The sequence below is a fragment of the Pelodiscus sinensis genome, chromosome 4 (assembly GCF_052426305.1).
Source record: "Pelodiscus sinensis isolate ZL-2025 chromosome 4, ASM5242630v1, whole genome shotgun sequence".
Classification (NCBI taxonomy): Eukaryota; Metazoa; Chordata; order Testudines; family Trionychidae; genus Pelodiscus; species Pelodiscus sinensis.
The window spans coordinates 71,083,181-71,101,948 of record NC_143055.1 but is presented as its reverse complement, the minus strand read 5'-3'; the positions used below and the strand labels follow the sequence as shown (position 1 = coordinate 71,101,948).

The 18,768-nt window shown below is 41.0% G+C and overlaps 1 protein-coding gene across 2 annotated transcripts in view; it reads right to left on the bottom strand.

The window, feature by feature from the left end:
* DDX60 (DExD/H-box helicase 60) overlaps window positions 1-18,768 on the bottom strand; it is an 83,106-nt gene that overhangs the window by 12,268 nt on the left and 52,070 nt on the right. For both annotated transcript variants that reach the window (XM_075930185.2, XM_089777934.1), the window contains 12 exons: window positions 18,028-18,170; window positions 17,614-17,723; window positions 17,133-17,237; window positions 16,895-17,023; window positions 15,252-15,379; window positions 14,380-14,538; window positions 13,364-13,505; window positions 10,690-10,842; window positions 9,192-9,296; window positions 5,109-5,309; window positions 2,889-2,993; window positions 1,861-2,002 (listed from right to left, as the gene is read on the bottom strand). In XM_075930185.2, coding sequence (XP_075786300.2) covers window positions 1,861-2,002; window positions 2,889-2,993; window positions 5,109-5,309; window positions 9,192-9,296; window positions 10,690-10,842; window positions 13,364-13,505; window positions 14,380-14,538; window positions 15,252-15,379; window positions 16,895-17,023; window positions 17,133-17,237; window positions 17,614-17,723; window positions 18,028-18,170 — 1,622 coding nt within the window. The remainder of the gene's footprint in view (window positions 1-1,860; window positions 2,003-2,888; window positions 2,994-5,108; window positions 5,310-9,191; window positions 9,297-10,689; window positions 10,843-13,363; window positions 13,506-14,379; window positions 14,539-15,251; window positions 15,380-16,894; window positions 17,024-17,132; window positions 17,238-17,613; window positions 17,724-18,027; window positions 18,171-18,768) is intronic.

The following is an 18,768-nucleotide window of genomic DNA, read 5'->3' as shown; positions in this document are numbered from 1 at the left end:
CTTTGTCCAAAATCAATTCATTGTGCTCTATGTAAGACTGTCTGGTCTTTAGTAAACTGTCTTCACCCTTGAGAGAGTGTGAAGCTACAAGTGCTGATTAAGTCAGATCTTCTGGACAAAAATCACTATGGATTGCAGGGGGATGCAACCTACATGCCAGATCTGGAGACAGAGAAATGCAAGTCCTTGACCAATGAGAGGTGTTGCTGGAGACAACCCTTAAACAGACCACGGAAGGTTCATAGGTGTGATTACCCCAGAACTGCTACATTCAATCTTCTTTCATCAGAACAATCAGTTTCTCTGCTTGTTCTGTGTCTAGCTGAGAGAGGGGTTTGGATGAGGGCTAGTTGGCTGAAGCTCAGTTGTACCAAGACAGAGGCATTGTTGTTTGGCTGGAGGAAATAACCAGAAGAAGTGGAATATATCTGAGTTCTTTTTCTCTATATATATGTTGACACTTTGGCACCCCCATATTCATCATGGTCATGTAATTAGGATATTTTGTATAAAGCATGCCTTGTGAGGTATCATCCTAAAAGTCTTGGTCTGGTAGACATTAATATCTCATGGGATTGTATGTGCTATTATTTATATGTGAATAGTGTTTATGTATGTGTTACTGAAATATGTGATGAAAACACTCTCAAGAAGTCTTTCAGGTACAATAAAAAAGGCCAAACAGTTAATAGCTTAGTGAGGAGATGTTCACAAGCACTGGATTACCCCAAGAACTGTGTACAACAGAAACTTCTCCAAGATAGCACTACACAGTGGGAACTGTTTGACCCAGGTCACGTAAAGAACTTCCCTGGAAGTGGGAGAAAGATATAAAGGGGGGAAGTGACATAATGATGGTACCTCACTCTCCCTATAACACACCTGGGAACAAAGACCAAACTGAGAAAAGTTATGTCCCAGGCTAAAGGGATTTCTAGGTGAATATGAATACCTGGGAAACCCACATTGCAAATCAGATAGCTTGTGCCTTAAGAACCTGCCAGCATGTTAAAAAAATTAAGTCATATCTGTGGTTTTGTTTATTTACTGGGTACTCCACTTTGATTTGTTTGCCATCACTTATTAACTACAGAGGGTAGATTTTAAATTTATTTTGTTTTAATTCAAACCCGTATGTGTTTGACTAAGGTGTCTGTGGAAAACCTCAGCTTTGTTACTGCATGGTCCGCTTTGCATTGCTTTAGGGTCCTAGGCTGGTGGTTACAGAGCCTGCATGTAACTGCAGCTGGTGTGGGAAGATCCTTGCCCAGGCCCCTTGCCTTGGGATCCCTTCTTCGGCCACAAATCACCAGGAGACACAATCACCCGTGTCGTTTTAGTCCTTGTTCCAGCTTCCTACCACCTTCTATTTACAGAACTTGATTTTTTCCCAGCAGCTAGCTCTGCTTTACTAGGACTCAGACACTCCTCCCTCACCACTTCCCCTCTGGCTGCCTTATACAGGTAGGGACACATCTAGTGTGACAGACTGCTGGCTAATGAGGCCCACAGCTGCTTCCCTTAGCCTGTTAGCCCGTCAGGCCTGGGCTGGTTATTATTGGCCTTTTCAGCCAGGGTGTAGTGGCAGAGCTCTGGCTTAGCGAGCAGTCTGTCACACTAGATGTGTCCCTACCTATAGGAATGTTAGTGAAAATACAAGCCAGAAGGGCTTTGCAACTTGTCACAGCAGCACAGTGTGAATAAGAGCCCAGGCTGGTGGGGTCAGAGGGCTTAGTGGAACCCCAGTCCCAAGAGGCACTGCAGGGGTAACTTGTTACATGTTAATTGTCTCCTACATTTTTACACTAAATTTAAAAACAGTTTCTTCACTACATAAAAAGATAGTGAACACAAACTTACCTTTCCTAGTTGGCTGACACAGTTTGTGAAACAAGCCCTTCACAAGAAAGCTGACTAAGACAAGATTGGAAGGTTCATGATAATGCAGGTGGGTTACAAGTCCAGCAAATCCCATAGTATTGCCTTTTTGATCCAAATATCCCTAAAGAATTAAACAATTTAGTAATCTATCACCTGTCATTTTTATAACTTGTATTGGGCCATGATCCTATTCAACCTGCTCTGAAATATATCTAATGATGGAGATTCCATAACCTCCCTAGGCAATTTATTCCAGTATTTAACCACTCTGACAGGAAGTTTTTCCTAATGTCCAACCTACATCTCCCTTGCTGCAATTTAGGTCCCTTGCTTCTTGACATATCAGCATAGGCCAAGGAGAGCAATTTTTTCCCCTCCTCCTTGGAACACCCTTTTAGGTACTGGAAAACTGCTATCAACTCCTTTCTCTGTCTTCTCTTTTCTAAAAGTTAAACAAACCCAATTCTTTCAGCCTTCCCTCAAAGGCCATGTTTTCTGGACCTTTAATCATTTTTGTAGCTGTGCTATGGGCCCTCTCCAATTTCTCTACATTTTTCTTGAAATGTAGTACCCACAATTGGGCACAATACTCCAATTGAAGCCCAATCAGCACAGGGTAGAGCGAAAGAATTACTTCTTATGTCTTGCTCAAAATACTCCCGTTAATGAATAATAAATATTTCAAATGAGATAAAGATCCTCCCACTCAAAAAAAGGAAGATGGAATCATGTGAAATTCCTTTTTTAACATAATTTGCTTATAAAAATGTTGAATCGTATTTGATCAGTAATTTTCAGTGAAAACCTCAGGCTTGTGTAGAAGAACTGAAGCACACGAACAGCACAAACAATGATACCCATGGCAGCTGGTCTAATCTATAAAATGACAGCGTTCATAGCCTGTTCATGAGTGTGTCCTTAAGCTCATCTGGAGCTCCCTGCAGGATCAAGGCCAAAGAATAAACATTTCATTAACAAAAAAAAAAAAAGACCAGGTGGAATCTTACCTCCTTGATAAGAAATTGCAAAGAAAATAAAAAGTAGAGCTTTAACATGTCCACAATTCTTGGCTTGTTGAAGGAGAGAAGTGAATGCTTCAACACTGACAAAACCTTAGGAGAAAAAATACTCCAGTTTATCACTCTCTAAAATATCTAAATTATTGACTTGCTAGGGAAAACTCTGCTTATGATACAACAGTTATTCTGGGGATTATATTCAGGGTGCCAGAGGTGGGATCTGGGTCCCCATTCAATTTTGGGGAAAAAATTACTCTTGGATACAGTCTACATAAGAAAGAGAAAAGGGAAGAAGAGATGAAGGTCTGATTAACTTCCTCTTAGGAAACTTTCTAATCACACAAAACTGAAAACCTTTGCCCACCTTCTTCCCTGTGACTTCTCTGAGGCTACATCTACACTGTTTGTTGTTTTTCAGAAGAGGAAATGCAAATGAACACTCATTTGCAAATCTCGTGCTCTTATTTTCATATTCTCTTCTGATCCGTTTTGTAGAGGAGGTTTTTGCGAAAAAAAATGCAGTGTAGACAGGGTCATTTGTCAGGAAAAAACCTTTTTGCACAAGATCCTGTAAACCTCATTTTTTGAGGAATAAGGGATCTTGCGCAAAAGGTTTTTTTTCCAACAAATGGCCCCGTCTACACTGCGGGTTTTTTGCAAAAACCTCTTCCGCAAAAAGGATTAGAAGAGAATATGCAAATGAGAGTGCAAGATTTGCAAATGAGCATATCATTTGCACTTCCTCTTCTGAAAAAAAAGAACTGTGTTGATGTACCCTGAGGCTCCACTCCCTCTGTTGCTGTTGCTCACTCTCTCTCATTTTCACTGTGAATGAGGTTGGGGTACAGGAGGGGGTGAGGACTCCAACTGGGGATTCAGGGTCCGGAGGGACCAGAAATACGATGTAGGAGAAAGGGGGGGCTCCAACTGAGGGTGCGGGCTCTGGGGTGGGGCAAGTGATGAGAGGTTTTGGGGATAGCAGAGGGCTCCAAGCTGGAGCAGAGGGTTGAGGTGTGTGCTCTAGACAGTTGCAATACTTTTATTTCAGGCATCTCCCAGAAGTGACCAGCATGAACCTCTGGCTTCTAGGCTCAGGAATGACCAGTAGCTCTGCACGTTGCCTCTGCCTACAGGCACCACTTCCACAGCTCCCACTGGCCATGGTTCCTGGACAATGAGAGCTGTAGAGCCAGCACTCAGGGTAGGGACAGTGCATAGACACCTCCTGGCCATCCCTGCGTCTATAAGGTGGACAAGTTGGCCACTTCCGAAAGCATGAGCAGATTGGTACCCCTTTCTTAGCCCCTCTGACCAGACTTTTAGTAGCCTATTAAAATCTCCCTGATTGTTTTCAATAGTCACCCACTATCAGTGCTGTTTTCGGTATACTCCTGGTCAGTCTGGGAGAATTGGCAACCCTATTTCCTCTCTCTAGGAAGTTGAATCCTCTCTATCAGCATCTTTTCCTCTTAGCAGCAGAGCAGCTGGGGTGCTGCCGGGTTGGACCCACAGCGCCACCCCTCACCAGCACCTGGTTTACCCCACGCTGCACCGTTCCCCGCCTGACCCCACTCTCTTCCAAACCCATCACAGCCCCCCGCCGGAGTACCTCCTGATATACCGGCATATCCTTTGGGTCCCAAAGGTGCCGGATTATCGGAAGTCTGCTGTATATAAAAATTCAGTGCAGATATGTTTGATCAAAATATATATCACTTAAAAAATTAGATTCTACTGAAAATAATGTGAACGAGTAGGGAAAGTTCATAATTATTTGTTATTATTTAACATGTATTAGAAATCTAAAATGCCCCCATTTATTAAAAATATGTATAGAGCCCTGCACAGATATACAATTTGTATCCCTATCTGTATCCAAAAAATGAGCTGCAGCTTTCCACATGGACATCCACATATGCGGAGACCCACATAAAGATATAAAGAGGACAGCCACAGGTTTGCAGGATTCTAGATATAAAATTTGTATCCGCATCCATATCTGCAAAAATTAACTGTGGATACCCATGGATATGAAGGAAATATCTGTGGATCTTTAAGCTAAAAATGTAGACTTTTCAGGAAAGCAAAAAAAATACATATTTAGTAATGTGGTATCAAACTACAAAAAGGATTTCAGTATGTGATCTAAAAATACAACAGAGTCCATTATCTTCCCGAGGACCGGTAGCTTACAATTTCATAATATACCTTTGCTTTTGCATCTTCTTTGTCGTCAGCTTTTGCAGCCAACAGCATAAGTCTCAGTATCAGGGAAATACTCAATGGGAACTGGCCTCTCAGCTGGGGTACATTGGATTTTATAAGCTTGTCTACTTTTGGTAGTGGAATGTCATAGAAAAACACATTTCCCAGCAAGTCTTGACCACGTCGTCCAGCACGTCCAGACATCTAAAAAGAATCAATCCCAAAATTATATTTTTTTCTTCATTCAGTGATAGCCCAAAGCCATTTCTATAATGCCAGTTGCTCTGGTTTGAATTAAGCATATCAGATGGATTTTTTATTCCATAAGTACAGAAAGACAAACTGTGCATCCATAATATGTATTTATGTAGGCGCTACTTTTTTAAATAGTACCGAGCAAATCTGAGATGCAGTGGACGGAGAGTGAGGACTTTATTGCTTCCTGCCTGCCTTTCCAGTGCACAGCCAAGACTAGGAAAGAAGAAAAAAAGGGTGTGGGAGAAAAGGAACTGTGGATGTGCTGTTCCTTAGTCATCTTTGTAAGACTAGACGGTTAGAGCATTCCAAAGCTGCAATCTTTATTATGTGGCTAGGAGAAAAGAATGCAGAAGGCTATACTCAACTTCTTATGCCAGGAGGGGAATATGTGCTTGGCTATGAGGATGAGGCTTGCAGTGATTGTACTTCCCCTACCTCAATGGTTGTCAGATGAGGGCAACTTTAAATTGCAGTTGGCACTCCACAGCAGTTCTACCAGTGGAGGCTACTTAGGGAATAGACAGAATCAATGCATCCTCCTACTTTCCTGACTATGGCCCGTCCTCAGACATCTCTTCTCTCTTTGGAGCTGTGTTAGTTAGCAGCAAACCTTCAGGGATGTGAGTACCAAACAGTATGTCTACACTGCAATAAAACACCTGCAGCTGACCCATGTCAGTTGCCTCAAGCTAGTAAGACTCCGACTGAAGAACTATAAAACTGGACTGTAGGTATTCAGGTCTGGGTTAGAACCCAGAGCCTGGGATTCCCCCCCACCTTACAGTGAAGACATATCCTTTGAGCTGTGCAATCAGCTTCCAGGTGATCTTTCCACAACCTGGGTCCCTGGGTCGTAGTAGCTCATCACAATTTAATAAAAATATGTGTAATGAAATAATCTGTTGTAAAACACTTAGGTTCACACTTAACACCTGAGTTGTCTCCATCCACCCAATCTTGCATTTCATTTTGCATCTCTGACCTTTCCTCTTAAATGTCTCACTTAAATTAAGCGTCATATAACCCAACTATTGAGTTTGTCTCTCACGTCCTCTCCAATTGCCTTTATTTTACTATCAACACTATTGCTATCTTGTCTGTTACTATAGCTCCAAACCTGGGAACCATATTTTATTTTTCTCTGACCTTTGCCCTGTGCATTCAAGTCATTTCTAAAATCTGCTACATTGTTTATCAGTGATTAAATCATATGTAAATTATGCAGATCATCCAAAATTACTGCCCATAAATCACTGTAGTATATTTTGTATTTGCAACATATGTTAAAACATATTTTAAGAATCTTTTAAAGTTTTAACATTTTTAATAGACTATTTTGTATCCTTCCCACCTGACAAGGCACATGTCTTAACCATGAGTCCAACGGTCAGTCCTTAGAGGCAAACATAATAAACCTCTAAAGTAGCTCTTGGTAGCCAGAATCATGATATTGCTAAGGTGCAATATCTCAGGACCTTTTGGGGGAAGCAAATGTTGCTATAGGTAGGACTTCCCTGGTCCTGCACTCTTGGAACGAGAGTGGTGCCAAATGACAGAGTTTGCCAGGGAAGGTCAAGGCCTCTCTCTGGCTGTTAGCCCTAATCGCCGCCACAAGCCCACTACCCCCAACCCTGCTGGGGCTGAGCTTCCCAGTGTGCTGAGCCTGGCTGGGGCTGTGCTCTCACTTCCAGCCCAGACTGCACTCCTGGGCTCCAGTCCAGGTTGCACTCCCAGGTGCCAGCCCCACTGCCTGTAGCCTGTAGCCTGGGCAAGGCTACACTTCCTGCTATGCTGGTCCCAGCCGGGGCTGTGCTGCCAACCCCGGCTGGCTGGGGCTGTATTCTCAGTCACCGGCGCTACTGCTTCCAATTGGGTGGAGTTGCACTCCCCGCTGTGCCAATCCCACTGCTGTAGGAGCTGCGCTCCTGGGCGGGGCTATGCTCCCCACCACCAGCCCCAGTTGGGGCTGTGCTGCTCCCCACCATGCCAACCCCATGCTTCCTACCACCAACACAGTGCTTGAACCTGGACAGCTGGGCCTCTCTGGTCCAGCAATACCCATTGTTCTTCCAGACCACAGTAGTTGCCAGACCAGAGAGTCCCGGATTTTAGAGGTTCAATAATGTATTTAATGTAATGTTTTTGGGAAGGTGACAGTGCTATAGAGTTCTAGTTTTCTGATATTCCATTTTTTAAAGTAGTGTCATTTTTATATAATGAAAACCTGTCAGAGGTCCAGGACTGAGTCTTGTCCATCCTGGAATTAAGTCCTCTTAGCTTAGTTGAATAGGGGTGGAGTCCCTCATGTGGGGGGGGACAAAAAGGGAGACCTATTTCTGACACTGATTTTTGTTTTAACAGCAGCTGTTTGAAGCTCCCCAGGTGTAGAAATGTTAGAATAAGTCCAAGGGAGAATGAGTAGAGGGCAGAGGGTAGGTAATGTAGCAGAGGAGAAGGCGGATGGTCCAGTGATTAAGGCACTAGCCTAGAACTTGATAGAACTATGCTCAAGACCCACCTCTGCCAGAGGCTTCCAGTGTGTGAGGTTAGGCAAACCACACAGGGTATGTCTATGCTGCCACAGCTGGTTTTCAGGACTTGGGCTCCAGTGCTGTCTTAACTACGGTGTCGATATATTTGGAAGTGGGCTGGAGCCTTAGCTCTGGGACTCTGCAAGAGGAAAGTGTCCCAGCACACAGGCTCCAACTGAAATCTGAACATCTACACCACAGTTAAATGACTCCATAGCCTGAACCCAAGTTAGCGCTTATGGTCCAACCACAGGTGTTTAATTGCAGTGTAGATACACTCATGTGACTAAGTTCTCCATCTGTAAAGTGGGGATAACAGTGGTTTCCTAACTAATATGGGTGTTGTGAGGATAAATATATTGCAAATTGTGAGGCACCTGAAGGACTACGTTGATGGAGGCTATGTAAACAGGTCGCATTAGTTGGGCAGAAAATAGAGTAGATTGATTTAGATCAATCAGCTGATACCGGCCAGATGCGGCTGTTTAATGACAGTGTTACACAAATATTTTGTCCAGCTTTTTATATAGAGATATGCTAGAAGATTCACTCAGTGTTGCTTGGCCCTTACCTCAGTGGGGGAGCATGCCCTCAGCCAGCCCCTTTCATCTGGTAAATCTGGTGCCTGGTAATTCTGTCTCTTTTCTGTAGGGCTTTATGACAATCAATCCCATTCCAGGCATATCCCATTTTCCTGGCACAACTGAAACCTTACCTTGCTTTAAGCTACAATGAGAGGAAGTTATATACTGAATTTTGTGGTCCTAACTCTTACCGTTTAGGAGGAGTTCTTGAACAGACAGGCAGACAGACAGACAAACTCTCTCAAATATATAGTAGATAGCTGTCCCTCTCTCCACCCCGGCCCTCTACTGCCCCAGCAGGGGTATAGCTGTGCCTATCCCCATCTCTGACCCCTTGGTGCTCTCCTGTGGTCAATATATTGTTCAGCTGTCCCTGCTTTCCATTCCATATCCCCTGCTGTCCCTGTGTGATCACTATATAGAAGAGACCCCTCTTTCTTTTTTTGAGAAGCAATCCCATTCCTGGCACATCCCATTTTTCTGGCATAACCAAACCCTTATCTTGATAAGAGGAAGCTGGTGATCTTAGCTCCTAACCTTTTAGGAGGAGTTCTTGAACAAACAGACAGACATATGGACGGACGGACAGACAGACAGACAAACTGTCTCAAATATATAGTAGATATATAGCTAGCCAAAACTTTTCTGTCTAAATATATGCACACGTGTACCGAATGATGTGTGTTAGTTTAATTGGCTGTGTATTTCAATACCTGTCTATAATTCAGAGCATCCAAATACACAGAATTCTGTGTGAAGACAACTGATTTACATGGCATGTTGATTCCTAAAGCCAGTGTTCCAGTAGCTGTAACCACCTAGAAAAATAAACAGAAGTGAATTGAAAATTATAAACATATGTTTCCATTCTGATAGCCTTAAAGATAAGAATGCTAAATAGAAAATGAATGTACCTCTCTACTTTATTACTTCCAGGCACAGAAGATAACAAACTCTACCCTTCATATGATGGAATTATAAACAGAGTAAATTAGATACAAGCAGTAGCTCAACAAGTGAAAGGGAGAAGAGAAATGATCTTGACTGGTGAACAGACAATATGGGGCAGCAGTGGGAAATCATCACAAATCAAGTAAGTGATTACTGCTGCCATTTTTAATTTAATTTGGATTTTTTAAATTATTAACAACATGATACCTTTAATGGTTATTGTATAGCTTGGTTCCTTCCCCCGTCCCCCAATGATAAGTATTAATTGCTTACACTAACAGGCTGTGTCTACACTGCACCCCTTTTCCGGAAAAGGGATGCAGATTAGACACATCGGAATAGCAAAATCCGTGGGGGATTTAAATATACCCCGTGGCATTTGCATTTACATGGCTGCTGCTTTTTTCCGGCTTGGGGATAAGCCGGAGAAAAGCGCCAGTCTAGACGTGATTCTCCATAAAATAAGCCCTTTTCCGGAGGATCTCTTATTCCTACTTTCAAGAATAAGAGATCCTCCGGAAAAGGGCTTATTTTCCGGAGAATCACGTCTAGACTGGCGCTTTTCTCCGGCTTATCCCCAAGCCGGAAAAAAGCGGCAGCCATGTAAATGCAAATGCCGCGGGGGATATTTAAATCCCCCGTGGATTTTGCTATTCCGATGTGTCTAATCTGCATCCCTTTTCCGGAAAAGGGGTGCAGTGTAGACACAGCCACAGAGTTTATTTTAATGTGGCTTCTTCTGTCTTGTGCTCTAACTATGCATTGTTTTGACTAAGATTTGGTGTGTGGTTGTTGGGGGACTTTTTTTGTTGTTGCAGTGAGGTAGGAAGGAATTGTCTTAGCTCAAAATATTTTGACTAGTTTGGGATCTTCAAATAAGTTTGTTCGAAAGAGGCAAGTATTTTTATTATAAAACACTGTAAATTATTTTAAACAATTTATACTGAAAGACATACAAAACAAGGCCCTGATCCTACTAACATTTATATTTACACTTAACTTCATTCACATGTACAAAGGCACGTAAATATTTGCAGGATTAGGGCCCAAGTGTTTATCGTATTTTCTCTTAGACATTCTAAAATGGTATCAGTTTGGCAAACTGCATAGATATGCATTTTGGGGGATGGTACTTTCACTTATTTACATTCACTAAGTGAACATATTCTCAAAGGAGACCATTACATGTAAAAAAATATTTAATTTTCAAATAAATTACTGTTGTATACTTTAACAAAAATGTGTGAAAAAATGATGAACCTGGATAAATCCCATCCTGAAGAGCATCTCAACAAACTGTCTTCCTTTGTATGACACAGAAGCATGATGATATCCAATTCCTCTCATTGCCAGTGTTTTCAGTGATGTATTTGTTTTCATGAACTTTATTCGATCAAGCACTTTCTGCAAAGTCTAAGAAAATTAAGAATTTTAGATATTTTTATTTACATTCACTTAAGCCAGTGCCAGAATGGAATATGATTGAGTAATGTATTGTCTTAAAAGTGTCTGCTTTGGCCAAATGGTGCTGTCAACAGGCACTATGTTAATACCAATGTGCAAGAGATACAGACATAGCTTAAAACACTGCTTTGGTTATGAGATAATCCTGAGGGCTGCCAGGGACACTTTTCGCACCAAAATCACATTGGTTAAACCTCTTTTCTGAGATTTGATTAATTGAATGTAGTCCTAAATTTTCTTGCAGTTCAAGAATTGATTCTTCCACTTTCACCTGGAGTAAAACTTAACTGATCAGGGTATATCTACACTACAGAGTTTTGTCAGAAAAACGGTTGTTTTTCTGACAAAACTTGAGGAATGTCCACACTGCAATTGCGTTATTCCTCAAGAAAATTGAAAGAATGGAGGGGTTTTTCCACCATCGGTAATCCTTATTCTACAAAGAAAAAGCCTTTTTGCGAAAGAGTTCTTTTAGAAAAAGGTGTGTGTGGATAGGGAAGAGGGAGTGCTTTTGGAAGAAGAGGAAAAAAGCACAGGTGCCCTGGTGGCCATTCCATCCGGAGCAATCAGAGCTTACATGCGAGAGAGCGTCTTTTCAGTCTGGATGCTCTCTTTCGAAAAAGCAGATCGCTTTTTCGATGCACTTTTGCAATGTGGACGCTCTCTTTCGGAAAAAGTTTTCTCAGAAAATCTCTTCCGAAGAAAGCTCCTTCCAAAAGAAGCCTGTAGTCTAGACGTAGACTAAGTGAGACATGTTAATTCATTTCAGATACTAATTGATGTGAATAAGAGTGGAAGAAATGTTTATAGTGCTCATCACTGTAATATTTTTTCCAGCACAGAAAATCACAGAGATCAAGGGCTACATTCCACCATTCTTATTCACTTGAACAGTACCTTACTCTTCTGTTAGTACAGTAGAACTCCAATTGTCCGGCATCCAGTGGTCCGGCACTCCTGATAGTCGGGCACCAACTGGAACCCGGAAGTGCTCCGGCCAGCCGGACAATTGGAGCTGCTCTACCCCCGGCTTCCCCAAGTCCGCTGCTGCTGAAACTGACCAGCGGCTGACTTGGGGGCAGAGCAGCTGGGGTGCTGCCAGGTTGGTCCCGCAGCGCCACCCCTCACCTGAGCGGCGCTGTGGGACCAACCCGGCAGCACCCCAGCTGCTCTGCCCCTAGCTTTCCCACATCAACCACTGCTGAAACTGACCAGCGGCGGACTTGGGGAAGCCGTGGTCAGAGCAGCTGGGGTGCTGCCGGGTGGTCCCGCAGCACCGCCCTCTCCCACGCTGCGCAGTTCCCCGCCGACCCCCTGCACCACAGACCTCTCATAGCCCCCCTTCCGGTACTCTGGCATATCTGATCATCCGGCACCCCCTGGATCCTAAAGGTGACAGATTATTGGAAGTTTACTGTACAATTGAAACCAATAGCTCAAATAATGCTACTCAATGTGAGTATGGATATCTGAAATGGACCTTGAATTAAGGTAACAAGTAGCTGGAAAAGAGTCATCGTATAGCCCCTGAAATGAAATCATGGCTTGCAAGAAACAATCTGAGGGAGGAATGTTCCGGTGTGATGCATATATATTTTAAAGTACACAAACACATTTTAAGTTTAATAAAGTAAATAATTAATAGCAAACAAGACAGATTGATTTTAAGTTTTCTAGTAACTAATGATGGGGACAATTTCATACCCTGTGATGAGTTTTTGAAATATACAACACATATATCTAAAAACATATTAATGTTCAAAGTAAAAGGGGAGCAATTAATCTTAGGGACAGTGTTTCATTTTGGTTAATATTTAATGACTCTTTTAACAGTTATACAATAAACATAAAGCAGCAATGCAATATTGCTGGACATGATGCCATCATCCTTTGGGTAGTAGAAAATACTGTAATATGCACTACCCTGAGAAAGCAAGACTTGTCTGCCACTCTCTGCATTGACTTTCCACAGAATAGTAAGCCAAGTTCAAGGTCTCGGTCCTAATCATCAGTGGAATAGCCTAGGCTCAAGAGATCTAAAAATTATCTAAAGGACCATGGCTCACAGCTCTGCTTCTTAGGCACCACAGAACTTTCTAACACAAGGATACAGCTTCTCTGTGTGGGACATGGAGCCTGTGTGGAGGCTATAACAAACCTCATCACAATCCAAGTGATAGATGTACTTCTTTCATCTTGCCTTCTCTTGCAAACATATAGCAGCAGGTACATATGAAGAAACATTAAATGCTAAACTTCACGCTATTTTCCCCCCTAGGAAGACAGTGAAAGGGAGAACCAATCACATAAGAGATGTGACTGACATCTGTCATAAGGGCTACTAGAAGGTGCTCAGATACTACACTGATGAGGGTGATAGAAAAACGTTTATAGAATAAGTCCTTTCGTAAGACCCAGGATTTATTATTGGAATACAGAATTAGCTGCACTTTTGTTTTGTTTTTCTTACCTCTGTATCAATAGCTTGGCTATTTGCATAGGTGCAGTCTGGGGGGATTTCCGTAATCTTCCCAAGTTTTTCCATCAAATTTCCATGCCCAGCCTCCTCAAGTATCATTTTATCAGTTTTATTTGATGTAGTTTTCATGCCACTACACAAAATATATTCATTTTTAGTTTGAACCTTTATCTAATAAAATCTGCAAGTGTTTTATTATTTGTTTTTGTTTTGAGATATTCCCACCAGACCAGTCCTTCTGCTGAGTTATGCATAATACACCATTAGGCTGATGCGTGTTTTCAGAAACAGTACTTACTTCATCTGAAGTCAATAGCAGAAGTGCCAGTGGAACAATATTAGAGCTATGAAAAAATATTACTGCGTTGGTCAAATGCCACTTGGAAAAATTATGTGAGGCTAGAGCTCTGAGGTACCACAAATGGACAAAAAAACTGGACACTCCAACTTATATTTGGCTGATTCAGGTTTGCTTTCTGTATATTTTTGTATGAATTTGGACTGATTCTCACTTCTGAAAAAATCAGGAAAAAAATTTGTGTTGTGTAAAAGGTTGACTTTTTAAGGGTGTTGAAGGAACCCTCATGTCAATTTTTTTCTCTCCTAAGCAATAAATGACATACAGGGAGTACAGTCATTGAGGACATGGGGCAAGAAAGTACTCTTGGAAAGTCAGTATGGGGTTGAAGCAAATCTAAACCACTAACTCTGGTTTAGGGACCAAGGACAGAGCTCTGAGTAGGGTGAGCTGGAACTTGGGTCTTCTCTCTTGTTATGGCTAGTCAATTTGTAAAAAATTACATTATCTTAGGTACATCACTCAAGGCTGTGAAAAACTTCATGTCCTGTGCAATGCAGATAAGTCAATCTAAACCGCACAGCTAAATCAATGGAAGACGTCTTCTGTCATCCTAACTACAGGCTGAACTTCTATAACCCAGACTTCTGTGGTCTGGCATCTGTCTAATAGAAACAGTTTCAATAGTTCAATGCAAGTTAATACTTACACGGTCTGCTTCTTCTGCATGGACTTTTCCATTTTTTTCAATTTGTTTGTTAACAAATATATTTGCTTTTCAGTTTTTGCTATTTGTTTACTCCTTTGCTTCTCTTCCAGACAGTTTTTTACATTTTCAGCCCATTTTTCCACATTTTTAATGTCGAATCTTAAAAACAGAATTTAAAATCTAGGTAACTTACTAGTAAATAAATTTCTCAAATATATTGCCTCTACATACTACAGAGCACTGTTGTGCATGCTTGAACACATGCACATTTTTGTATTGTTTCCACAATATAATATCTAAAGATGAATACTCTGAGCATGTTCTAATGCAGGGATGAGCAACCACAAATAGTGGGCGGGCCACTTCACCTCAGTATGCCAGAGCAACCCTCAGCTCACTGGAGTTTCACTTGTGGTCCTGTGGTCAGGGACAGGGTGTTCACATTGTGTGATGAACAAGTTATTTTTGTCAGTGTCTCTTTTTTTCCCCACACAAACATATACCTCATTCAAGAGAGAGATCCTGCGATAATACGAGCTGAATTTATAACCTGACTTGTCATTAACCATCTTGACTCAATGAGTACCTAAGGAGACCGCAAAACCAACAACATTGTTTCTCCTTTTAATGTTTTTGAAACCTCTAAATAAAAACCTGAAAAGAGTTGGAGCTTGAAATGGATAATGGTGGAAATCTATTCAAAACAACTAAGTGTTGAGATTTCATGGCAGGCACAAAAAAATCCAAAAAAACTCTGGATATATGCAAAAACTAATACATTGATACAGCTTCTAAGTACAATGTGACATAGGTTCTGAGGTTTCCTGACCCATTTAGTCTAACTACTGTTTTATTCCATTTGTGTGACTTACAGAAAAAACAGTGCAGGCAGTTTATCCATTTGTCTTAGTTTTTCAACAAAACATGGGAAATTGTCCTTCATTTTTTTTTCTGAACAATAGGCCGGACGGGGTTTGAGTAACTGCAGCACACGGTTAGCCTTGAAACAGAGATAATGATTAGATGAGGAGTATGCAAGATTCACTCTGGAGTACCTTTCTAATAAGGCTGCATATTTCTCATATCTAAAATGATTGTCAGCTCTAGTCTGATCACAAACTTGACTTCAGTAAATAACAGGATTCCATTGCATCCTCAAGATGTTGACAGTGGGATAACAGACCGCTTAGCACTAAATTTCTGTTTAAGAGGTTCTAAAATTTTTAAATAATTTTAAAAATTGATCTGGAAGGCAGGAGGAAGATAGGTAATTATGCAAGGTAGTTAAAAGCACCTTAGAAACCACAAATACAAATACAATGTGTACCGATCTTTTATTATACAGATCTTGTCAATAAAGTAATTACAGCATCTCTTTAAAATGGACAGCGTTACAACTGCCTCTCAAATCTATCAAATAGTACACAGAAACTGTCGTATTTTACTCTATTATGTTATATATTTCCTGAGTGTTTGCCAATAAGTCTCTTAATAACCAGATTTTGTGGGGTGGGCAATAATTTTTGAAGGAAGGCCACTTTGCAAATTTTGGAAGTGGTCATGGGCTGCCCCAAAAGGGGCGGAGCCTCAGGTGGAAGGGGCGGGCCCAGGAGTCTTTGAGTCTGAGGGCAGTGGGAGTATGTGAAGTCTCCTTGGATACTGGCCGCTGAGGCCCCTTTGCCCACCCTGATGTTTAGTGTTAATTTAATCCCTGAGAGACTTCTAAAGCCTAGAAAACCATTAGGATTATCATTCAACAATATTTCTGCAAAGTCTAGTACATAATTTTTCAGAGACTTAGATTAAGATCAAGTCATCAAGTTCAGAAAAACCTAAGTAATATGATATTTGGAGGTCACGAACCTAAAAAGTTGCAGAAATATTCATCATTTTTAGAATGCTTGAACACTAAATACTATACATTAGTTCTCTACGGGCACATCTATAGCTAACACAAGATTGATGCTCCAAAGGTATATCTTCTAATGCTCAATTCAGCGGGTCTAATATAGATCCATAAATTGCATGCTGAGGACACCCCTGCTGGCATCTGGTACTCCTCCTTCTGCGAGGAGTAAGGGAAACCAATGGGAGTGTTTGCTCCCATCGACGTCCCACAGTGTGGATGCCACCACAGCTTGGCTTAATGTAAGCGAACTCCAGCTACACATTTTGTGTAGCTTGAGATGCACACCTTAAACTGACCTTCCTGGTCTACTAGGGTGCATCTACACTGCACCCATAGCTCGAAATAAGTTATTCAATTTCAAAATAGCTTATTTCATAAAATTTTGAAATAACCTGCTATTCTGAAACATCCCCTAATCCTTGTGGAACAAGGTTTACAGGGATGTCAGAATAGCAAACCCATTATATATCAAAATATAACGACCTCCGGTATCCCAAAATAGCAGCGCAGTGAAGACGTAGTCCTGTCAACCCAGCCTAACTGAAGAAACTATAATTGCTTTGTATTAAATCTGACTTTTTAGTCATACCTAATCATTGTAGTTACCTTCATTTTGCTGTCATGTACAATCCAATTTTTTAACTCTTTCTTCAATTCTTCTTCATATTTCCTTGCATCTGCTTTTGTGATTACTATTTTATTTTTAAAATGTTTAAATTTCTCAGGATCTAGCTCCTTAAAAACAGGTAACAGAAAAACTATATTGTTACAAAATATGTACATGCAACAGTCTATTAAAAGCAATTGCTCAGACTAGTTGTGAAAATATGTGGTCAGTGCTTACATCAGCTCTTGGCCAGTTTTTCCAGACTTGTACCATGGTGTCATACAGCAAAATACTTTCTCGCGGAGAAAAAGCCAGGTCTGGAGGAAAGCCATATTTATCTATCTGTGATACCAGAAAAAGGGAAGCAGAGAGGATTAATGGTTTGTTGGTGTGTCAGGAAAGTTTCCCCTTCATCGGCATGGACAACTATTTCTCCTCTTGTTCTACATTGCCCTTTCTTAGGTTCTTATGTTCCAGCAGCCATTCTTTAGAGATAATACAATAAGATAGAAATTGTCTTTAAACATGATTGCTGGAAAAATGACACAACATGTTTCCTTCTACAGGAGCTCAACTCCTGTTTCTGCATCACCCCAACTTTTTTTTAACCTTTGCAGGGAAACTGCATCCCCTGCAAGATGTCTTGAAGGTACATCTTTTAAAATAGTTGTATGGTTCACTTAAAAAATTGTTTTGTTAACTATACCCTTAAACTTACATGATCCACAGTTAGTGCAGCACATGGGTGATAGTGATGAATTCTGAAGTCATGCTTCTCTAGGGAACACACATATTTTTCCAAATCATTGTATCTTTCTCCATAAAGCACTGTAAACAGAATAGGAAGTTTATAAATCTAAAGCAAGTTATTTGATAATAATTAAAAATTAAAAACAAACGGCCACCATTTTCAAACCTGAGTACCTAAACTTATGCATCTAAGCAAATGGTGTTTTCATCAAAGGTGATAAGTACCTTCAGTTATCTTTGAAGTCAGAGGTGGTTGAGGGTACTCAGTACCAGAATCTCATTTTATTAGACACTTATATTTGCTGATTTTCACAATATGCTTTTTAAAAATCAGATATAAAGGACTAATCTGATGTTTTAAAAGTTGCATTATGATACATACCCAATTTAACTTTATATGATTCATTTACTGTCTTGATATGTTTTTGTTTTATAGTGCCTTTCTTGGTAGTTGCAGAAGAACCAGGGCTTTCTTTTCTTACACTTTCAACATGCTGCCAGTACCTTTTTACTGACTGTAGCCACCTAAACAAAAAATAATTAATTTGCTAGAAAAGTAGTGCAATGTAGCATATCTGCACAAATTATTTTTAAATATTGTCATAACCAACCATAGTAAACCCTTCAAACTGGCAAAAGAAAATGGCAAACTTCTCTGATACTCTGGAAGTACTATGAAAAATATTCCTTTTAGTAAAACAATACCAAGAATAAGAAACCAAAAGACACTGTATCCTCATGGAATACATCCTTCCCTTATACATTCCTTACATGTGAGGAAAGCCTCAAATGCATTAGAACTGGTGCAATTTCAGTCTGTTATGCAGCAGGCAGGGGAAAGCCTGCAGCTAGGGTCTTAACACCTAATACAGGCTAGGACCTCTGCAGTGCCTTCTTGTGCCCCAGGCAAATGGGATCTTGGCTAGATGAGTGGAAGAAGAAGAGGAACTAGAGATCCACAGTCATACAGATCCACTAACTAAATGTTCCTGCAGCAGCTATAGGGTAGTTCTCAGGATTCTCCATCACCACCAGGAATGTAAAAGGTTAGCCAGTTACCCTTACCATGTGATGCTTACCACATATGTGGTTAACCGGCAGCTTGGCTGGGCTGGCGCAGGCC